We start from the raw sequence: 20,445 nt of genomic DNA on the forward strand, positions 1-20,445 counted from the left end.
TGACTTGGGGTGTTCATCTTCTCTCTACAGCTTACACATGGCAAAACAACAGATGGATTCGTTTACTTGCAGGGCTTCTTTAGAGCCTCACCGAAAAAACTGCTGTCGAGGTTGGCGTTTCCTGTAGCTAGGGTGTGAATCTGGGCTCGTCTGCTGCAGGTGCACCCATGGTCTTGAAAAGTGAGCATTAATTGCACGTCCTTTACTGCCGTTTTGTTACCTAATGGCAGCTGTTCCTCCACTGAATTCCTTTTTTTTTTGTATGGACACGGAGCAAATCATGGTCAAAATATGCATATCCTTAGTGCTCAATGGACTGGGACGGCTATCAACCAACCTTTAGCGATAATGTGTTTATTTTACTTTGCATGGGCGGAAAATGAGAGGCTTGTGCCTGACGGTGGTGCTGGGTGCTTCTTTTGCATAAAAGAATGAGTAACAGTAGTAGTGGTAACATAATACACAACAAAACATAGCTATAACCCACAGCACACAACGCAGAATACAATACACACGCAAGAAATTGGCTTGGTTTATGGGGGTTTAACGTCCCACCAAAGCGACGCAGGCTATGAGGGACACTGTGGTGAAGGGCTCCGGAAATTTCGGCCACCTGGGATTCTTTAACGTGCACTGACATCGCACAGCACACGGACCTCTAGAATTTCGCATCCATCGAAATTCGGCCGCTGCGGCCGGGATCGAACCCGCGTCTTTCGCGTCAGCAGCCGAGCGCCATAATCACTGAGCCACCATGGCGGGTGCACGCGCCAGAAGTGCTAACCTCAAGTGGAAAATAAGCTGTATGCAGTGATCATTAATAAAAATAGTAAATTACAAATAGTAATAATATTGATAATAATAAATAATTAAGGCAATAAACAATAAACAAGAATATGAGGATGTATCTTATTCAATGAAAAAAGACGCAACGTTGGAACAACGCTGTTGTTGCTGGGATGATTTCACTGAAGCCGGAGGAGTGTGAAGGCGTTGTCACAAAGGAATGTCCAGTTCGTGTCAGTTTGTTCAACCTAACCGTTTTGCAACACAATTTTGCTGACCCGGCATGCGTCAAGGATGGGGCCGGGAATACCCAAACGCACCCGTCGTCTCCAAGGAGTTTCCTAGTAGTTCCGATGAGTCACTGGCAGTGTTACTGTGCTGTGATGGGTGGCAAATCGATGACGCGTCCCACACAGGAAGGCAGACTTCGAAGCCAAAGCAGCAAAGAAGGGAGCTCTGAACTGTGCTGTTGTATGGCCCAGAAGCTACAAGCATAGCCGGGAACAAAATTGTGCGGAAATGCAAGGAAGAAGAAGTATGAGAAATTTTAATAAGAGAGGAAGGTGTAGATACACACCTACAGGCGAAGTTAGCCATGCAAGAAATTTCGGCGGATTGATAGTTCTTCCTCCATTTGCTTGACACGTAATTAACTGTTCCTTTATATATAGTTCCCACATATCTGCAGCGGTTACACAGGTAACCAGGGTGCACTGCTACTGATCGCGAGGTGGCGAGTTGGAGCCCAATCACGGCTCTCGTACCTTAATTGAGGCGATATGCGAAAACTCCTGTCTTCCAAGATTGTGGGGCACATTAAACAACCCCCATCTCTAAAATGAATCCAGAGATTTCTACTACGCTGTTGCTCTCAGCCATTGAGTACACTTCAGCACACAAAACAAATGTCAATTTTCATTTAAGTGACAGATTTCACATGGGAGTCAATTTTGTGTCTGCCCCGGCAGCGAATCAGAACATGCATGTTTTATTGATACTTATTTCATTTACATTACATCTTTTATAAAACAAGGACCGCAGAACTGAGCACAGGAGTTGTTCAAATGGGCGTTAGATTAAACAAAGGCATACATCAAAGCTGATCAGTAAGATACAAAATGAGTTCAAAACATAAAAAAAAATTGGCAGTGGTTTAGCTCGGCTATGCCAAGATTTTTGTAGCGAAATTTAAGGCATAGCTTGGTTAGCTTTGGCAATCTTGATTGCAAGTGCAGGTTAGTCTGGTTGGCTGGCTAGTTGTCACGGGGTTCGTCACGCGGTTGGTCACGTGGCCAGTCACGTGGTTGGTCACGTGGTGCGGTGCGACCACGGTGGGAATGCGAGTTCGTGGCCATTGTAACTTCCGCTTCAATAAGCAAAACAACAACGAATATAGAAGAAAAGAGAAATGCATACAATTTTGGACAGTTTTTGTTATTCTTTCCGGGTACAGGTGTTCTAGTTGCTGCTTCGTGTGAACGAAATAACCTATAAGACGAAACAGTTTGCGGTGACTTATTACACAGCTTTGTAGCAACAAATAAGACGATAAGGAGGGGTAATTTGTTTTCATTGAGGGCGAGTTAGAGATGTAGATGAAATTGATCGAAGAGCAAGGGGTCGTGCACGGGTGATTAGTGATAGTTATCGAGGGGACAGCTTAAAATGCAATGAATCAGTTTGTAAGTAAAGACTAGCATACACTAATTATTGCATGGTGTTAGGGACCGAATATTTAACAGTGGATACGTAAATGCGACTGAATCATGTCTTTAAAAAATTGCGCGTAATTTCGTGTTCTGAGCCACTTGTACAGGATGGAGCGCATTGGGTTAAGTTAGACACTACTCTGTGACTACGTAGACGGTGGGCTAGTGCATGAATTCGGGATTGGATATTAGTAGCGCGCTAAATGGCGACCAGTTCCGGAGTTTCCGAAAAAGGGCAATTGTGCTGTATATTTCAAAGGTTACCTCGGGAATGTGCGTGTGCCGTGACCGCACAGAGTTTTTACGCAGTCCAGGTACACGCCCAATAATTTTGTTTTCTTAACACTTTTTAATACTGTGCTTAAACCGAACATTGTTTCCACTTGTTAATCTCGTGTTTTCTGACACAAAGACTAATTAGTTACTTTTTGTAATGTTCACAGAAAGGCAATCTCTAACCCCTGCGAGAGATTTTTGAAAGCTCGGTTTTGTTTACAACACAGTTCTGTTTCGTGTTCTTCCGTGACAAATTTATTAGTGTCGTCCGCATAAAGCACGCATTCATCTTATATGCGGAATGGAAAATTGTTATTGCATAATAACATGCTAAAAATAGAAACATGCCGACAATTGAGCCCGTTTCTAAGTTTCACAAGTGTAGGGAGTTTTAAGTTTCATGCCAGGCGGATTTGTGAGTCATGCAACATGTCCGCGCTATTGACGACTCCACACAAACGATGTGAAGTTCGAAAATGACGGCGCTAAAGAGCCGCTTCCGCATGCGCTTCGAAATCTACGGCGGACTGTGTGACGAACCCCGGGGGGAAGAAAAAAAGTCTACATGTCTCGACCCTGGCAAGGCACGACATATTCAGGCCTTCACGAGATTCGAACACTGCAGCACGGGCAGAAAGAGCTCAAGTATGACACCGTTTCGTTCTACATTGCCATACCACAGATGCCAGGTATGGTACAGGGCGTTATCACGAGTGATTTGCAGAGAGATACTGAGGAGAAATTGATGTTGGCCTGTGTTGATAGAGTATTGCGCTCTAATCCCAAATAGATCATACTCACCGAAATCGAAGCTTTTATAAGCAGTAAAAGAACAAAAATTGCCCTTTCAAGGAGACACTTCAGCTAAAAATAGCTACTGGCAAGAACGCGAAGATGCGAAGGCGCAACACCTCTTGGCATCTTCTGGGTTACTATAACAACGACAAAAAAAAAAAAACTTAACTTGGCGAGGGAGAGTACAATCGCGATGATGGCTTTTCAGAACTGGTTCCGCGCATTTTCAAACCACTCCGGAGCCCTCCACTATGGCACCTAGTCTTCCTTTCTTCTTTCACTCCCTCCTTTATCTTTTCCTTTACGGCGCGGTTCAGGTGTCCAACGATATGTGAGACAGGTACTGCGCCATTTCGTTTCCCCAAAAGCCAATTATTATTATTATTATTATTATTATTATTATCCCCAAAGATTCTTTGTCTTGCTCTCCGAGCCAGTCGCGCCAGACATCACCCGTATCAAAACGGTACTGTTCGGACATTTCGCTGAGTATTTATGGCAACAATAATGACAGCGACGACGCCGATGAGCTTGCGTTTGATAAAAAAAACTCCATATGCTATTATGACTCCAGTTAATGTGATTAGGCGTGGTGATATACAGATCGTTGTGCCAGGCTAAGATCCTCCTAAAATGCACCTCCCATCTAAGCAGCTAAAAATTCGGTGCTGAAATTTTATATATAAATATAATTCGGCGGCGAGTTCTGTTAGACGGCGAGGTTTTGTTCGAGTGGAGTACTTGCCTGCATTCGGTCAGGGTGCCTAGGAACTCCACATCGTCTACAGCTTTGACGGGCCGAAAAAAGCAAAAGTTGAATTGACAACGCCATCTCATATCCAGGGCAGAAGGACAAAAGTAGAAGAAACGAAACGAAGAATGCTCTCCCCACTTCTCTTTCTCAGTCGAGAGGTGGCGCTGCTAGTAATGTTCTCTCTATTCCGACCGAAACAGGTCAGTACCTAACCTAAACGTGGTATGACGTGAAACTCGCCGGTACACGACATTTGATTACAAATTTTGACAGCGAACAAGCCCCTGTCGTATAGCCAGAGGTAAAGAAGGCGGCCTTGTGAGCTGCTAAAGAGTCGGTAGCCTTGAAGCCAACCGAGCCGTGGCTACTGCATCATGGTTTGAACTGGCAGGGAGTTCGTCGTATAGTGAATCGCGATACAGGAGTACAGTCGCCCACAGACCTGTCTAGAGCGCTCGAATTTCCGTGCCGTCTGCTCTCCGCAGCGCGCCGAGCGACGTCTAGTGGTAGGCAGCGCCAGGTTCGAGATGGCGCATGTCTGATCATAGCCTCTGAAACTCAGACGATACTCAAAGACGCGCTGTCTGGAACCAGACGCTACCGCTACACGTCGCTCTGCGCGCTGCGGAGAGCAGACGGCACGGAAATTCGAGCGCTCTAGACAGGTCTGTGGGCGACTGTACGCGACCTGCACAAGTGAAAATGCTCTTGTCATGAAGGAAGACAAATTGTAGCGTGTGCGCATGCTGAATATCGATCATTCCATAGAAAGAAAGCTTAACGTAGAACTGAAGAACAAGCTATCCTTGTGAATTGGGTAAGGGAGTTGGGCAAGGGAGACCTCGTCATGGTGACTTTTTGGATGCGCCAAGGTGGTGCATAAGACACAAAAACGTGTAAAGATGGACGACAAGCAAGCAGTCACACACCACATCGTTCAGTGCAATGCACGTTGTCATGTTTTTATATACTTTTTTGTCTAGCGTTTGTCGTCTTGGCGTAGCCATAAAGCCATCCTGAAGCACCTTGACGACTTTTACTTCGGTTCTTGCAGACGACTTTCGAAACGTCAGCAACAATAAGCGGCTATCGATCGCACATAAATAATCGAAAAGCCAAATAACCCGCACCGCTGGAACTTTTCGGACGACACAGGAGCCCACGACGACCAGACAGCAAAGAAGGGCAGCAGAAGAACGACAAGGAAACTTAATACACGCCGCGGTCATCGAAAATTCGATTGACTGTGCACCGGCAGGGCGGCGTAGAAAACAGCTTCCCCCACCGCTGGTGGTTTGCGCGATATTCGAACGCACCTCAGTCTGCTTGTTCGAGTCACGGAGAGGGAGAAAGAAGGGAGAGGGAGTGTTCGCTGCGAAGCCAATGACAGTTCATTCATCTGGCCAAATGGCCAGTGATGTAAATGGCGCTAGAAGAGGGTTGTCCGAGCCCTGCAGTGCGTACTTAGTGCTCGGTTTCGTCCGCCGATGTGTACACCCGTACCCCCTTCCTGCCTCCACCACCGACAGGGCTTTGTTCACCTTTATCTGTAGCATTTTCTTTTACCTTTAGTTCATCTCTCCACAGATACTGTGTCTGCGGTAAACGAAGGCCGGGTTACCACGAGGAAAACTGATATGCGGGTTTACGGCCCAGAGCCCCCTGTCGGACAAAAAGAAAGTCGTCAAAATCAGTAGAATGTGGCGGTGTCGCGATTGTTGGCGTCGGCTACGTACAAGTTACGCCGCCATATTGAATCGCGCTGTGCGGCTTGCCGTTATCGTCTGCTCCGCAACTATACAAGCTGTCTGAGGGCGTCTGCAATGCGGCTGCAATGCGGCTACCGCCCAGAGACTGCTGCCAAACGTCTAATGGGCGTTTATAGATGCGTTGTCCGGGAACGTTCGATTTCGGTCATTAGAGACGTCACCAATAAAAGTAAAATAAGCAACCATCTATCTAACAGCGTAGGAGGAACAGAGCTACCGTGCGCTCTGTGCAAGAAATCGACCCGCGGAATGAAACATTGGCGCCGAACGCTAATGCCGTGGCCCTAGAACATTCAGCTGCCCTCTGTCCAGCAGAATTCTCTCTCCCAGTCACTCTTTTATTATTTCTTTTTTCTGAAAGCGCGGCCACTGCATCAAGTCCTTTGTCGGTGGCGCAAAAGGAGTGTCCTGTACGGAATATCTGAGAGGAACGTGGGAGACGCGATTAGAAAGTTTGCCATAACAGGATGGCCGAAACTAGGGCACGACTGGTCTAACCTCGACATCGATTTGAATGGTGTTATACCGCAGTGCACATTGCCTGTTCGCTAGTGAGCACTCATACAGCTCCCAAGTATATTGCGCGTCATGCATAGATTTATTTGTAACTTGAATTTAAGCATGTATTATGCCGAGCATGTATGTAACTAAATGTGCACCAATACATTGCTTCATAGTTTCTGAAGACATAGGGACCCGCAGCAAAAAGAACACCGAGAAAGGTCGAGAAGAACTGTTGTACATGCGGTTGCAAAGTTTCTGTCTACGTTCATGCAAGCAATTAGATTTAAATAATATATATTGTGATTAATGCTCAAAAACTTAACTTTCGGTCAAGTGTCAAGAGGATATAGATAAGGCTTCGCCGTATACGCTTCACCGCCATCCTCATCTACTGCGCACGCTCAGAATAGGCTCTGTTGCTCCTACGCATGCGCGGGTCCTCGAGGCTCATTCACTGTGACGTCACAACACGTGACCGGATATCCGGCAATGTACATCCAGGTGGTAGCACGTTAGACAGGGCCAGCACCGCAAGGTACCGGTGGTGGCTCAGTATTTTTAGCGTAAGGAAACATCGAAGCTAATGTAGACGCGCTAAATTGCAAAACGTTGATCGAGTATTGCTCAAGCCTTGCTACAGGCCCCAGCACAAACAGAGCACCGACAACCGTTATCACTTGGGGCCGTTTCTCAACACCGCGATCGCCATTAGAATTGATCTATAGAGTGCAGCCCGCTCGGGATTCCGCCCATACGCGTGGTTTGTCTGCAGAGCGATCTACGCGACCGATGGTCGCAGGGCGCAGCCCACGTCAGGCGCTGCGAGTGCTTATCGCGAACCCGTTGTCAAGACTCTGTCGAAACTACGGTAAACTCCGCGGAAAAGTTCTGCCGTAAGTGTCTCGCCATCGAGCCCTTCCACCTGTCTACTGTTGCTCTTTCTCTTGTGAGCGCTATTGAGTGCGTGAGGGCAGGTTCGCCAGTTGTTGCCAAAGCGACCCAGGCACTAACTTTTCCTCAGCTTGATGTAGGTTCCAACAGCGTACGCAGTCGAGTACGAACAGTGTACGCTCATCACTGCCCGTCTTTGCCTATGTACGCTGTTTGAACCTACACCATGAAATACCAACTAGCCCAACAAAAATACTATTCCTCACCTTTCCTAGGCTTCCTTTCGTATTTTTTTTAAGAGGCACACATGGTTTGGTTTGGTTTATGGGGGTTTAACGTCCCACAGCGACTCAGGCTATGAGGGACGCCGTAGTGAAGGGCTCCGGAAATTTCGACCACCTGGGGTTCTTTAACGTGCACTGACATCGCACAGTACACGGGCCTCTAGAATTTCGCCTCCATCGAAATTTGACCGCCGCGGCCGGGATCGAGCCCGCGTCTTTCGGGCCAGCAGCCGAGCGCCGTAACCAGTCAGCCACAGCGGCGGTCTAAGAGGCACACATGAATTCAATGACTTGCTGGCCGTATTTGTGCGGCAGTAGTTTTGGGGCCGCGCATCAGAGGTAGTTTGGATAATAAGACGTAAGATATCACTGCGGCACTCGCATTGAAGAATAGTGTAAGCGCGTTTTTCGGCCTAATTGGTTTTAATTAATCACCTAAATAACTTACATCGACCATATTTGTTACTGTTTAAATTTTTAAATGCGTATTTGATGCTCTATTCCACCTTTGCAGTGCAGACAAGTTCCCGTCCACGCCGTTCGGGTGTCCACAGAAGCATGCTTTCGATCTAATTGGCTATAATTATTTGCCTAATTAACCAACATAGACCATTTTGTTACTGGTTTATATTTTCTTTGATGCTCTTTTCCACGTTTACAGTGCAGACAAATTGCTGTCCACGCCGTTCGGGTGTCCACAGAAGCGTTTCGCTTACTTAATTGGCTGTAATTAATTACATAATTAACCTAACTTAACCATTTTGTCACCTTCACATCCTTTTTCGATGCTCTATCTGATGATGTCATTTTTTCGATATACCAACTAGTTCATCCGTTATAGGACCGAGATTATCTAGTCCACGCCGAAGCCGCCTACATAGCCGTGCAATGCTTACGCATTAATAATCCAGGTACAACCTCACATGGATATCAGTAATGAGCACCCATGTCTTTGTAAGCCCATGCTGTCTACGCGGTCACCCAGGCAGGTGGATATGCTATACCTATGCTATCCAGGTGTGCTTCGAAGCACAGGAAGATGAAGAAGAGGATGAAGTACACATGAAGAAGATAGCGTCTGCATCATTATCAGAATACACGAGCTTCTATTAAATCTCCCGTGAGAATAGCATAGGAAATTCCCTGCAATTTATCGCCAATACTACGCACGATCAGTGAAAAAGTGTATCTGCACAAGTTGGGCCCGTGCGATCGCCAGTCCATCTGGGGCGGTCCTGAAAGATGCAACGCCAGATGCTAAACTCCGGGTGTGTAAAAGTATGGAGAGAGCAACAGTCGGATAGGCAAACATAGTATTGAACACGTGTTATCAGTACCAGGTCGACAAAAATTGAGAAAATTGAGGCAAATTGAGAGTTCTACGCCTCCAAGCTCAACTTCTTGAATTAGCCCCGCTGTAGAAAATAGCTTGCCCCATGTTCCTTTATCTGCGTCGTGACAAAATCACCGGTGTGCGAATTGTACTTTTTCCAAACTGAATGAAGCACGAATCGATTATTATTACTAATATTCGCTACTTGTGCGGATATTTGTACGAAACAAGCAGCCGTACAAGACATTTAAGCACCAGTCGTGGCACCGCTGTGCTGTGCTATAAGTTTGAAACTTATGAAGTTAAAGATATAGGTGCTAAAAGCGGAACATTAATCTCCACTAACGTTTCTCAACACGAAGTAAGATAATGACTCTTGGACCGTCAAGTTATAGGTGCAGAAAAATTGCCATTTGCTTGGTTTAGTCAAAGACACTTTTCCCAAACATTTATCCCCAGAAAAGGCAAGTAGCAGGTCGGAGAAAACCTTGTACCTATAAGAAAACCGGTGGGCACACGCCGGCGTTAGAGCCACACCACAGGAAATGAGACTCGTGGCATCCTATGTATTGGCCATGCATGGCCTCCGAGATCGAGCATCAAGGCAGGGTTTGGCTGAATTTGCCTGAGTCCTGGCGCGTCGTCTAGTCTCAAAGGCCATGTACAAGCATTATGAACCCCGTCGCACAAATGGACCGCGTAGTGGCGCTGAAGTCTTCATCCCGTTCATACTTTTCGCGGAAGGATGGTGCCGCGGCGTCGGTGTGGTCCGTTTTTAGGACTGTCGTCCAAGAAAAATAGGGCGGGGCTTTATTCAAACCGCCTGCCGATTATTCGAAAACTATTGGAAAAGTCGCGAAAATAATCGATTCGTTTCAAATAATTTTGAAAATACTCTGAGGCGTTCGAATAATCGACGAGAAGGAGATTCGACTCCCTATTCGAAATCTTCGATTACTCTCACACACCTTAACAAACTGTTTGATTTAGTCTCAGCTCTGTACATGCCCCCAAAAGACATATTATCTCCCCGTACTAATCATCCCTTTCGCATTATAACTTAATTCACCTAGAGTTGGCTTTTTGTCGTTCCTCAGCCTTGAATGAAATAACCTTGATCTGAATGTTTTTTCCCGACAACAGTTTCAGTAGGGTCTTTTGAAGAGAACTGGAATAAACTGAAAAAAAAAGCTTTTTTTTTTCAACTGACAGCCGGAAGTCAGCTTAAGGCAATGCAAAATAAAGAGCCCTTTCATTTTGACACACACAAAGGAACTATACGTGATCATCGCCGACCCTTCATTAACAATACGGCGATGATCTGATTTTTAATTGCGTTAGTGGAGCTTGGCCAAAGAGCAGCGGTGCCAACATGTTTTTAATTATCGCGTGTTGGGGGCCGAAGCCCACTTTTTTTAGGCATTTCACTCCCACTGCTTGATCTTTCGATAAATGAAATAATAATAAGGACTTCGGAGGAAAGCCAGCACCTCGGATAGTCATGACCACCAGGTCAGGGGAGACTTTGTACCCGTTGCAAGGCCTCTGGATGGCCGGTCTCACTCGGAGTCGAACTCCGGACTCCCCCCAGAACACGGGACTGATGCTCGCACTCTTCTCCGCCTACGTAGAACCGTGTTTCTGCACTCCTCGGGTTGTGACGTACCTTTTGAAGCATCTTGTCGACGATGCCTTCGAGCGAAGTCTCCTGTACGTCCAGGAGGAGCACGGCTTGAATGAGGAACTGATCAACGTCCATGGATGCCCTCACTTCGGCGCCGAAGTCCTTCATGGGGAGTCGCTGTGGACACGGCACCACGGGGGCACACACAGCAGCAGGAGCAGCACGCCAGGGTGGAGGGCGTGGAGAAGAAGACAGGTGTTAATTCGCCGCAAAAGGACAATTAAAAACTCTCCCAGTCGAAAAAAAACGGCAGAACAGTATCAAAACTACGACAAAATATACGATAAAAGTACGATAAACGATATACGATAAAATTACGATGAACAATCTACGATATACGATAAAAATACGATAGACGACGCATTTTTCTGCTGTCTTGTAGTGTAGTTCTGTAGTACTGTAATGCTTTCATTAGCACCTTTCTGTAGTCTTTCTGTAGCACATGTGGAGAAAGCGCATTGTCTTTTTTTCTACAAATGTTAAATTCCAATGATGTTCATCTCCCGAAAGGAAGAATATTTTTTCTTGTTTTTTTTTCAAAGTATAGAGGGAATGAGTGAATAATGAATGAGATGTTTATGGCTGGTATTGGTGACAATAAGAGCAATGATTAATTTTATACGATAAAATATACGATAATATATACGACAAAAGTACAATAAACGATAAACGATATACGACAAAAATACGATAAACGCCAGATTTTTCTGTTGTTTTGTAGTGTAGTTCTGTAGTACTGTAATACTTTCATTAGCACTTTTCTGTAGTCTGTAGTTACGCAGTACATTTATGCAGTAACTACACGAATTTATGTTGTTACTACAAAAATCTCTTGTTACTAGAAGTACATGTTCAGAACCTTAAAGAAAATTTCTTGCGAGAACAGAAATTTTTATCTTATGTTTTCCTACTGGGCTAGCTCACACCCCAAAAACACACCTGAAGAAAGTGCAATGCCTTTTTTTTTAAAGAAATATTAAATTCCAATAATTTTGCTCTCCCGAAAAGACAATTTTTTTTCTTGCCTTTTCAAAATATAGACTGAATGAGTGAATAATGAATCAAAATTTAAAACCATAATGGTGACAATTAGATCAAATAATTAATTTTATGTTGAATTACTGCCCTTAAGCATAAAGCTCATTACATAGAGTACTCGTTTCATGGTCAAGTGATACCTCCCTACACTTAAAAAGAATTATGCCTTTAAATAACTAAAACGGCACCTTCCAGTGATCTTAAACGTACTTAATCACTAAGGAATTGATGATGCCCGGCCATTATAGAGACAAAAAATTGAAGACCCTGTTCCTGTGATCTAATCTTTTAATATGCCACTGCCTTGTGTACTTTAGCCTGTGCTGCCATGGCTTTCAATTAGCGGATCACGTAACACCGTCGATCACGTGACCTGTGGCTCAATGGTCTTCCTCAAAACCGACAACAATTGCGCGTAAAACTGATACTTACACACATACGCAAGCCGATGTGCTTGTGTTTACCATTTGTTTTGTTTTTTCTCTTTTTCACCGCGCACTATTACTCCCCAAAAGCGCCATGAATGTCTACAGCACCTAGAACCATAATGCTCAAGTTCAACCTCCGAGTGCAGTTTCTGTGGCACAATGGCAAAAGCGCGAAGTTCGCACAGTTGTAAAGCTCTACAACAAACAACTTGGATGACACGTCACGGGAGAGAAGCTTTCGACCGGGTCAGTGCAGAGGTCGCACAAGCATATATTTAAAGCTCATGTAATGGCAAAAAAGCGACGGAGTGTCCACATTATTCCACTTTGACTCCCGTTTCAAGCGCTGGCAAGTCCTATTGAGCGGAACATGAGATATAGGCCTAATTTCGCATCTCTGACGATGTTTCCCGACGTTTGCCGGGATAGGACGGACTAACATCCGGTGTGTGATTAAGCCGCGCTCCTATAGCCTAGTTTCTATCAGCAACAAGTGCGTCCTGTTTGAAATGCCGACATTTCTGTAGAATTTCAAAGCGCGCAGTGAATGTTCAAGCTCAGGATTCGCCGGTTGTGTCATCCTATTTGGTGACGCCTGTGAAACAACAAACAATAGCGAAATATGATTAGTTGAACACTGATAAATAAGCCCACTGTACTGCTCGAGCCCACCTAGTTCACTGCATGACAACCGCTGATGTTGTGATGAATATGCGCAATTTGTTTTTCTTTACAAGGATGCATACTTCGGCGTATAGTAAACCTGCACTCAACGAAAATTAGCTCGCAGATGTGGGCATCTGTATCCATATGGACGAACATCGGCCTTATTCATATGAAAGTGCTCCGATCTGTGTGCCTAGCTTGCTGTGCACAAGATCGTTACAGCTACGCTCACAGACTAGCCTATACTGTCAGTAATGCTCATATACCGGGTGTTTCACCTAGGATGTTCTGCAATGAATAGGCTTTTGAGTTAGAAGATCGCTTTTTTTGGCATAGCATTCACACTGGTGTAGCGCATCAGAATACAACTAGGACGTGTTAACCAGAAGGTTGATTAACTAATATTTAATAGTGAACTTTTTAACAATTACTTCTAGCCTCCGTTTTAGTGAGAGACGTGTAGCTCACCGCGAGTAATATCTATATAAGTTTTTAGAATTAAGAAAACGCGGTTTACCTCGGCGCTGTGACCCAACAAATTTTGGATACATCGCGCCAAAATACGCGCGCTTTCAAGAAGCTTGAAGGCAAAGCAACCGCTCCAGTGCACGTAACTCGTCCAAAAAGCAAAAAAAAAAATTGTTGGGCCACCGCGCCGAGGTAAACCACGTTTTCGAAATCTAGGAATTGATATGGATATTACTTACGGCCTGCTACACGTATCTCATTACAAGAACACTAACATTAATAGTTAAAAGTAAACAATACAAAATTAGTTAACCAACCTAATAGTTAGCGCGTCTTAGCTGTATTCTGGTGCGCCCCACCGCTGACAGTGATATGCCATAAAAAGCGTTCTTCCAACTCAAAAAGCCTACTTTTAAATGTTTCAGAACATTATAGATGAAACACCCAGTATTTATGTAGACGCTCCATCAAACAAACAAACAAACAAACAAAACGGCAGCGCGTTAACACAAGCGGTGCGTAATACGAATCGACCATACCTGGACGTTACTAACTACCGGCATCTGTATGTGGTTAGTGGTGACGTTCAGGTAACTTAAAAGGAATGTTTTAAATGAAAATCACCGTATGAAAATCACTGGTTGATGTAACATGCTGCTCGTTTACAATATTGACCTGCTTGTCCAAAGTGCATCAAAATCTCGCGTGTCAGGTGGTTTCCTACGCTAGCGCCAACTAGTTCTGACGTCTCTAAAAAATCAAAAATATGCACCAAACATTCCAAATCGCCGCGGTAATTTTGAACGCTGAGGTTTTTGGATGTCGTAGCAACTGTGACAACTAAAAGCGTTTTTTTTTTCACGTTTTCTAGGCTTGTGAACTTCTGTTAGCGTCGCGGTGGGGCATAGCTGGCCTCGGATTTTATATTCCATTAACCTCGTTGTGTGCTTATACTAAGGAGGCAAGATTAAAAGAACGGAATAATCTTCACCATGCAGTCAACGAAAGCATTATCTCCTTAATACATCGTGGCACTTCTGCGGTAGCATTCAAAAGGAAAAAAGGCAGAGGCTGTAAATTTAAGGTCCTGCAATAATATATTCCGTAAGTGTTTTCATTTCTTAAATATATAATGAGCATATATAATTTCTGAAAAGGTCGAACGTCCGCGCAAGAAATCAACGTGCTCATAACACAGGGGATTCACTTCAGGCAGGAACTTCAACGAACGTGGCGTAGGCAACGTAACCAACTGCTTTGATAACCTCATTCATTTTTATTTCTTTGTGCTGGTCCCTCCCTGCTTAAATGTTTGCGCTATTGCCGAAGGGAACTAAGGTGAATAATTCACTACGAGGATGCAGCACGACAAAAAGCAAATGTTTTGTTATAGCGTCGTAGCATGCAACGCTGCTCTTTCTATAAACGACAGTTCATCAAATATCGCAGCTATCATCAGTAAAGATTTAGCGAGACAAAATGAAGTAATTGAACGAAAGGAGGGAAAGACAGAGACGCAATGTAAAGATCACTGTTAAGTGAATTATTATATGTGCGCTGCCTATAGCGTAAAGCCCGAAGAAGCAGGAAATGACTACTCTGCAGCTCCGTCGTCTGCGAATGTCCCATTCAAACATAGCAAGGCTGAATGGTGGGCCAGTTGGTATGACATGTAGAAGAATCTTGCGCCTACAAAATAAAAGAATAATCTTGCGTCCACAATAGAAAGCTTGCGCCAGTTCTCCATCTATTGGGCTGACAACGAAAGATATTGATTTTTTGTGCGATTAAATGTGGTTGTCTGCTTTGGCTTGGCGCATGCGTGCTGGTTACTCGAAGGAATGTGTAAAATAAAGATGTCAGTTGTTAGTCCAGTCTTGTCCTGTGTAGTTCTCCTCATGTTTTCGGCTGGTAAAATTTATTCTTCAACATTCAAGCATAGGAGCCGTTGGACATAAGTATCGCGTCGTGCCTTCAGTGTCGACTCCAAGACTGAACTCAGAATGTCTGTTGCGATGACGGCAATAAATGAGTTTTGCAAGCTAACCCTGAATGTGGTTGACGCGAATTAAAAGTTTTGTTTGAGCATGTTGATGGTGCATAGCGGAGGGAACAAGCGCGAATAAACCAGGACAGAAGAGAAACAATTTTGAAACAAATGCAGGCATTTCCATCGTCCATTCCGTAGCCTGTTTCTCCGTTTGTCCCCATCTGTGCACGTTGTCTCACTCCTTTATGTTTGACCCGCGTAGTGTTTGCTAATTTACTCGCATTCAGATAAAAATAATTTTACTACAGAAGCAGTATGCTACGCGATCGTGCCCTGAGAGTTTCGACCGTTTCATCTACAACAACGAAAAAAAGGTCTGATTACAGCTTTCTGACACTATAGCATTCTTTCATGTTTATTTCGAGAGTAGTTGCAACATTCTTCTTTCCTTTATTTCTTGGTGTTCAACTCACTCGAAGTACAAGAGAACATTAATGAAAAACTCCCCTCGAAATTCGTTCATATTGCGTGGGGAAACAGAACGTCATTGGACCCTCCAGTTCCTATTTTTGTAATCGCTTTCAGTGCTTTTCGCTCTCAAAATTTACTACTTCCTCCGTGTCAACCATGCCGGAGAAATCCCAAATGAAGAAAAGGGACAAAAACCGCAAGAAAATATTTAATATTTTCCTTGACTTATGCATGAATTGGAGTCCTTCACAGCACGGCAATTACCTCACTGACGTCATTCAGTCGCTGTTTTGAAAAAGTAGAGTCTTCGTCAAAAGTATTTACTCCATATATGGTTTCTTTTCAGTCTTGAAACGAAGGGGGGGGGGGGGTAATTATGGAGTTCGTGAAACTCTTCACCTCGGCAGGGTGACGACAGCTTTCGTCCTTACGTTTCAAGGCGTTTTTGTCTTCACGGGGGCCACGAGTGGTGAGATATGCGACTGAGAAACAAGCGACGTGTCCTGAAGACGTTTGACCAAGGTACTACTTCACTCGAGCGCTGAAAAGCTCCCACGCAAAATTACTTTCAGTGAAAAGTTAATTTCGACAGGGTAAAATAAGAAGTCGCGCACTGTCAGGTTATATAAGCGTTATGTCATTGGATAGCAGCCTCTACTACCACGCATAAGTAGGAAAAAATTGGTTGTTGGGGAAAGGAAATGGCGCAGTATCTGTCACACATATCGGCGGACACCTGAAACGCGCCGTAAGGAAAGCGATAGAGGAGGGACTGAGAGAAGAAAGAAGAAAGAGGTGCCGTAGTGGAGGGCTCCGGAATAATTTCGACCACCTGGGGATCTTTATTATGCAATGAAATCGTACAGCATTATGAAAAAAAAAACCAGGCGCTAACAAACAACGACACAAAAGGGACACAGCGCGTGTCGTTGTTTGTTAGCGCCTGGTTTTTTGATAATGAACGTACACCAACTAGCTCAGTTTTCTGCCCTGTTACAACTAATCGCACAGCACACGGGCACCTTTTGCGTTTCGCCTCCATCGAAACGGGGCCGCCGCGGTCGGGTTCTAACCCGGGTACTCCGAATCAGTAGCCGAGCGCCCTAACCACTGAGCCACTGCGGCGGGTTACTATAACTAGGAGCTGCGAAAAAAGAAAATCGACAAAACAGTCATCACGCTTGCACGCAGATGCGCACTATTTCATTCGCGAGGAAATCGATTCACGTTCCCAATGCGTATACCTCTCTGGACCGACATTGAGGGGATCGCGAAAGTTGGGCCCGCAGCCGCCGTTGCCCGAAACAATCAGGGGGGGAAGTAGGTCACAGGCGCCAGCGAAGCGAGCGGACGCCGCCGAAGACAGAACGAGGCTCCGGATTTTCCCCCGACTGGGAGGGATGCAACAGCTCTGATGGGTCGCCGCCGTACCGGTGCTACCGCCACGAACGCTTCTGTACGCGCGATCACCCTAACGCCTATAAACTCTAGCATCTAACCGGTCAAATAGTTTAAGAAACCTTCCTCCTACTAAGTGCTAGAACGGTTACTTGGGCTACTTGGTATAGATTCATTGCTACGTGGCAGCAATGAATCTCTGCGCGTCTCTGCGCGCTGTTTCGTACCAATGAATCCTAGTGTGTTTTTTTCCTTAGCGGATGCGCGGCTGAGAGTTTTTTTCCTTAGCGGGCGCGCGGCTGAGATATTTTTTTTCTTTAGCGGGCGCGCGGCTGAGAGATGGACTGCCAATAGACACAAGTTCGCCCGTTGAAGAGTACGCGTTTCGCGAATCGCAACACCGTCGGGTAAGAACATTCCTCTGCCGAAGCCTTCTTTTCTTTTCCTTTTGCTCTGCTAAAAAATGGAAACGAAAACAGAATAAAGGATCTTGGCTCGATTTATCTTTTAATGCCCGTCCATGCGTTCTCCTGCAGAGTTATGCTCGTTTCGCGCTCGGCAATCGGTAATGCAGCGCCCCTATTACGGCCAAACATCAGAGCTCTACGCTACACGTACTTAAATATACACGCCGCCTGTCGGTCTTCCGCGCAGAATCACTACTGCCCGGGTGAGGGTAATATAGGTGCATGCCGTGCAGATAACCCAGGCGCGCGCGCAAGTAGTCTCTGTCAGGTACAAGATCGACGTTGACGACACAAAACGCTTTCCCAGAGACAACAAAACAATCCCCCTCCCCTCATCTCTCTCCTCCTCAATTCCTCTTCCGTCCTTCAGCTCCTTTATCCCGCCTTCCCTTCAGATTGCGATACCCTATTACCTTTTCGCCTTTATCTCCCAGCAACCCGCCTTCTTTTTTCATCGTAAAACCGTACAGCTTGCTGCCAGGCAGCGTCGTATTCCAGCGTAAGGACGAGTCGATAGTGCAAAACGGTCTCCCCCTCCGTCGACCGGAGGCAAAACGGACTCGGGGCCCCGTTTCTTGCTTTTCCTTGCTTCCCCCTTTCCCTTTCCCTATCTCCCTGTTTTCCCCCTTCATCGCTCGTACATAAAGCACGCACACACGGTTTGGCTCGCCTGGCTCGCCGTGTTCTCCGACGGTTAGAAAAAAAAAAAAACTGGACGCCTTCTTCCCGACACGAATCTCGTTGCGCTGTCCGCTGATCGGCGATCATAAAATGCAGCCTCCTCTAACGTCCGGCGCGCAGTCCTAACGCGACGACCACCGCTGACTGCCTGGCCCCTCTCTCCCGGGTTGGCTGTCTGACTGGCTGGCTGGCTGGCTCGCCAGCACGCGACGACACCACTGCGCGCGGTTCCTTCTTTGCAGTCTCTGCAACACCCTCTGCGTTCTTGAGCGCAACACTGCCTCTGCGCCTCCCAAATTCCTTCGCAAGAGACTCGGCAGGAAGCTGTGTAACGATCGAGGATGGTGGACTCTCTCTCTTGGGGCATCTCTCTCTGAATCACCCTTCCGGAGCCTCCGACGACATTCTTTCCGAGACTCTCGGAGGCAACGGTGAGAAAATAAAAGTGGAGCGAACGAAAGAAACAAAGAAATGCGGAGGCCCCCCCACGTCTTTCTTTAGAGCGACAGAGCGACAAAGGCGACACTCACCTCAAACTTGGCGAACATGAGGGAAACCTCATCTCCGTCGTCTGCAGGGACGGATGCAAGACAGCAGCATCGAGGAGCGGACCGAAGGGGAACAAGAAGGGGAAGAACACGGGGGAAACAGGGATTAGAAACAGTGGTCACTCAGTGTACACGAGGCTAGTTGCTGTTTTCTCTTTCTTATCTTTTTTTTAGTTCCTTTTCAGAAAGCGGGCACAGAAGAAGGAGCGCACGATGGGTCGCGCGACCTCCCAACCTCCCTCCTCTCCTCCCCCCTCTACCACCAGCAGCACCGTTGTACGCGGCGCTCTTGGGGCAGGCAGGCAGGCAAAGCGGGCAGAGCGGGCTGAGAACTCACCGTAGGCAATGTGCCACTCGTCGTTCTGGTAGACCCACTGGAAGTGCCTCACGGGGTTTCGCTTGGCCGTCTCCCCGCTCACGTATTGTCGCAGCGAGCCCCTGAAGGAGCCGCGGACACGGCGGACGCTCATGGTGGCTTCACGGCCGCCGCCACCCCCGACCGGCATCCTCCCAGGGCGAAGCTGCCCCCCTTTGCGCCGCCGCCGCCGTTAAATCGATGCGGCCCCCGAGCGGTTCTCGGACGCGCCGCCGCCGGCGCCGCCAGCGCCAGCTTCCCTCCCTCCTTTCTTTCCTCTTTTCCCTCTCTCTCTCATCCTCACGTTGTCTCCTTTCATCCCGATGGCACCGGACCCGCCGCGGTGTCGAGGCAGGACCCAGTGAGGCCGATAGGATGTTGGGAGACTATAGGTCTTAGGGGGTGCGGCTGTAGCGTCAAGACGGGCGTGCTGGGGCGCTCGTAACGACATAGACACGAAATCCAGCCCCAGGTTTAAAATAAGCATGAATATTACTTCTCCTGCCTCGTGAAGCTAATAAACGTGGGCTGAGACCAACCGAAAGAAAAAATACATAGAGGAAGCTGTTAGAAATCACTTGGGGATAAAATTATAAAAGCACCTGTTCAATGTAATGCTTTCGGTCCACTAATAGAAGTGGGAACCACCGTGGATGTGAAAAAAAATTAGAACAAAATTCCTAAACCTGTTGAAAGCAGTCTTTAAGGACATATTATTCAATTGGTGGATGAGAACTAAGACACAGCGAGGTATTTATAGTTCAAGCACTGACAGGCAAGCTGCATTTGTGAAATGTGCTCCATCTAGCAGTTCAGGACCTTGATGAAAGGCAACGTGAGCATTTATGACTCCGAGATAGGTTCGGGCTTCGCCGCTGTCCAGTCGTTTGTCCCCTTCCGGTATGTATCGTCGTCACTTTCACAGTCATGAACCAACTAGACACCCCCCCCCCCCCCAAGAAAAAAGAAAAGAGAAAGTATACTTAGCACCTATATTCAAGGACAGCGCTCACATTCTTGCAAGGTGGTAGCCGCCAATGGCCGCTTAAAGAGGAAACATCCGCATTCTTTGCTCGAGCTACACGCAGCAAAGAAACAAAAAGCAAATACAGCACGTTATAGTATGGTTACAAGAGCATACCGAGATACA

At 46.3% G+C, this 20,445-nt stretch overlaps 1 protein-coding gene across 2 annotated transcripts in view; it reads right to left on the reverse strand.

Annotated features, from left to right (window-relative positions):
* Positions 1 to 19,455, reverse strand: part of LOC144109429 (solute carrier family 4 member 11-like) — a 79,495-nt gene extending 60,040 nt beyond the window's left edge. For both annotated transcript variants that reach the window (XM_077642223.1, XM_077642222.1), the window contains exons 1-3: positions 19,278 to 19,455; positions 18,923 to 18,963; positions 10,768 to 10,902 (exon numbers count right to left, since the gene is read on the reverse strand). In XM_077642223.1, coding sequence (XP_077498349.1) covers positions 10,768 to 10,902; positions 18,923 to 18,963; positions 19,278 to 19,446 — 345 coding nt within the window. In that variant the 5' untranslated portion in view covers positions 19,447 to 19,455. The remainder of the gene's footprint in view (positions 1 to 10,767; positions 10,903 to 18,922; positions 18,964 to 19,277) is intronic.
* Between the last annotated feature and the right edge of the window lie 990 nt (positions 19,456 to 20,445).

The sequence above is a fragment of the Amblyomma americanum genome, chromosome 11 (genome assembly GCF_052857255.1).
Source record: "Amblyomma americanum isolate KBUSLIRL-KWMA chromosome 11, ASM5285725v1, whole genome shotgun sequence".
Classification (NCBI taxonomy): domain Eukaryota; kingdom Metazoa; phylum Arthropoda; class Arachnida; order Ixodida; family Ixodidae; genus Amblyomma; species Amblyomma americanum.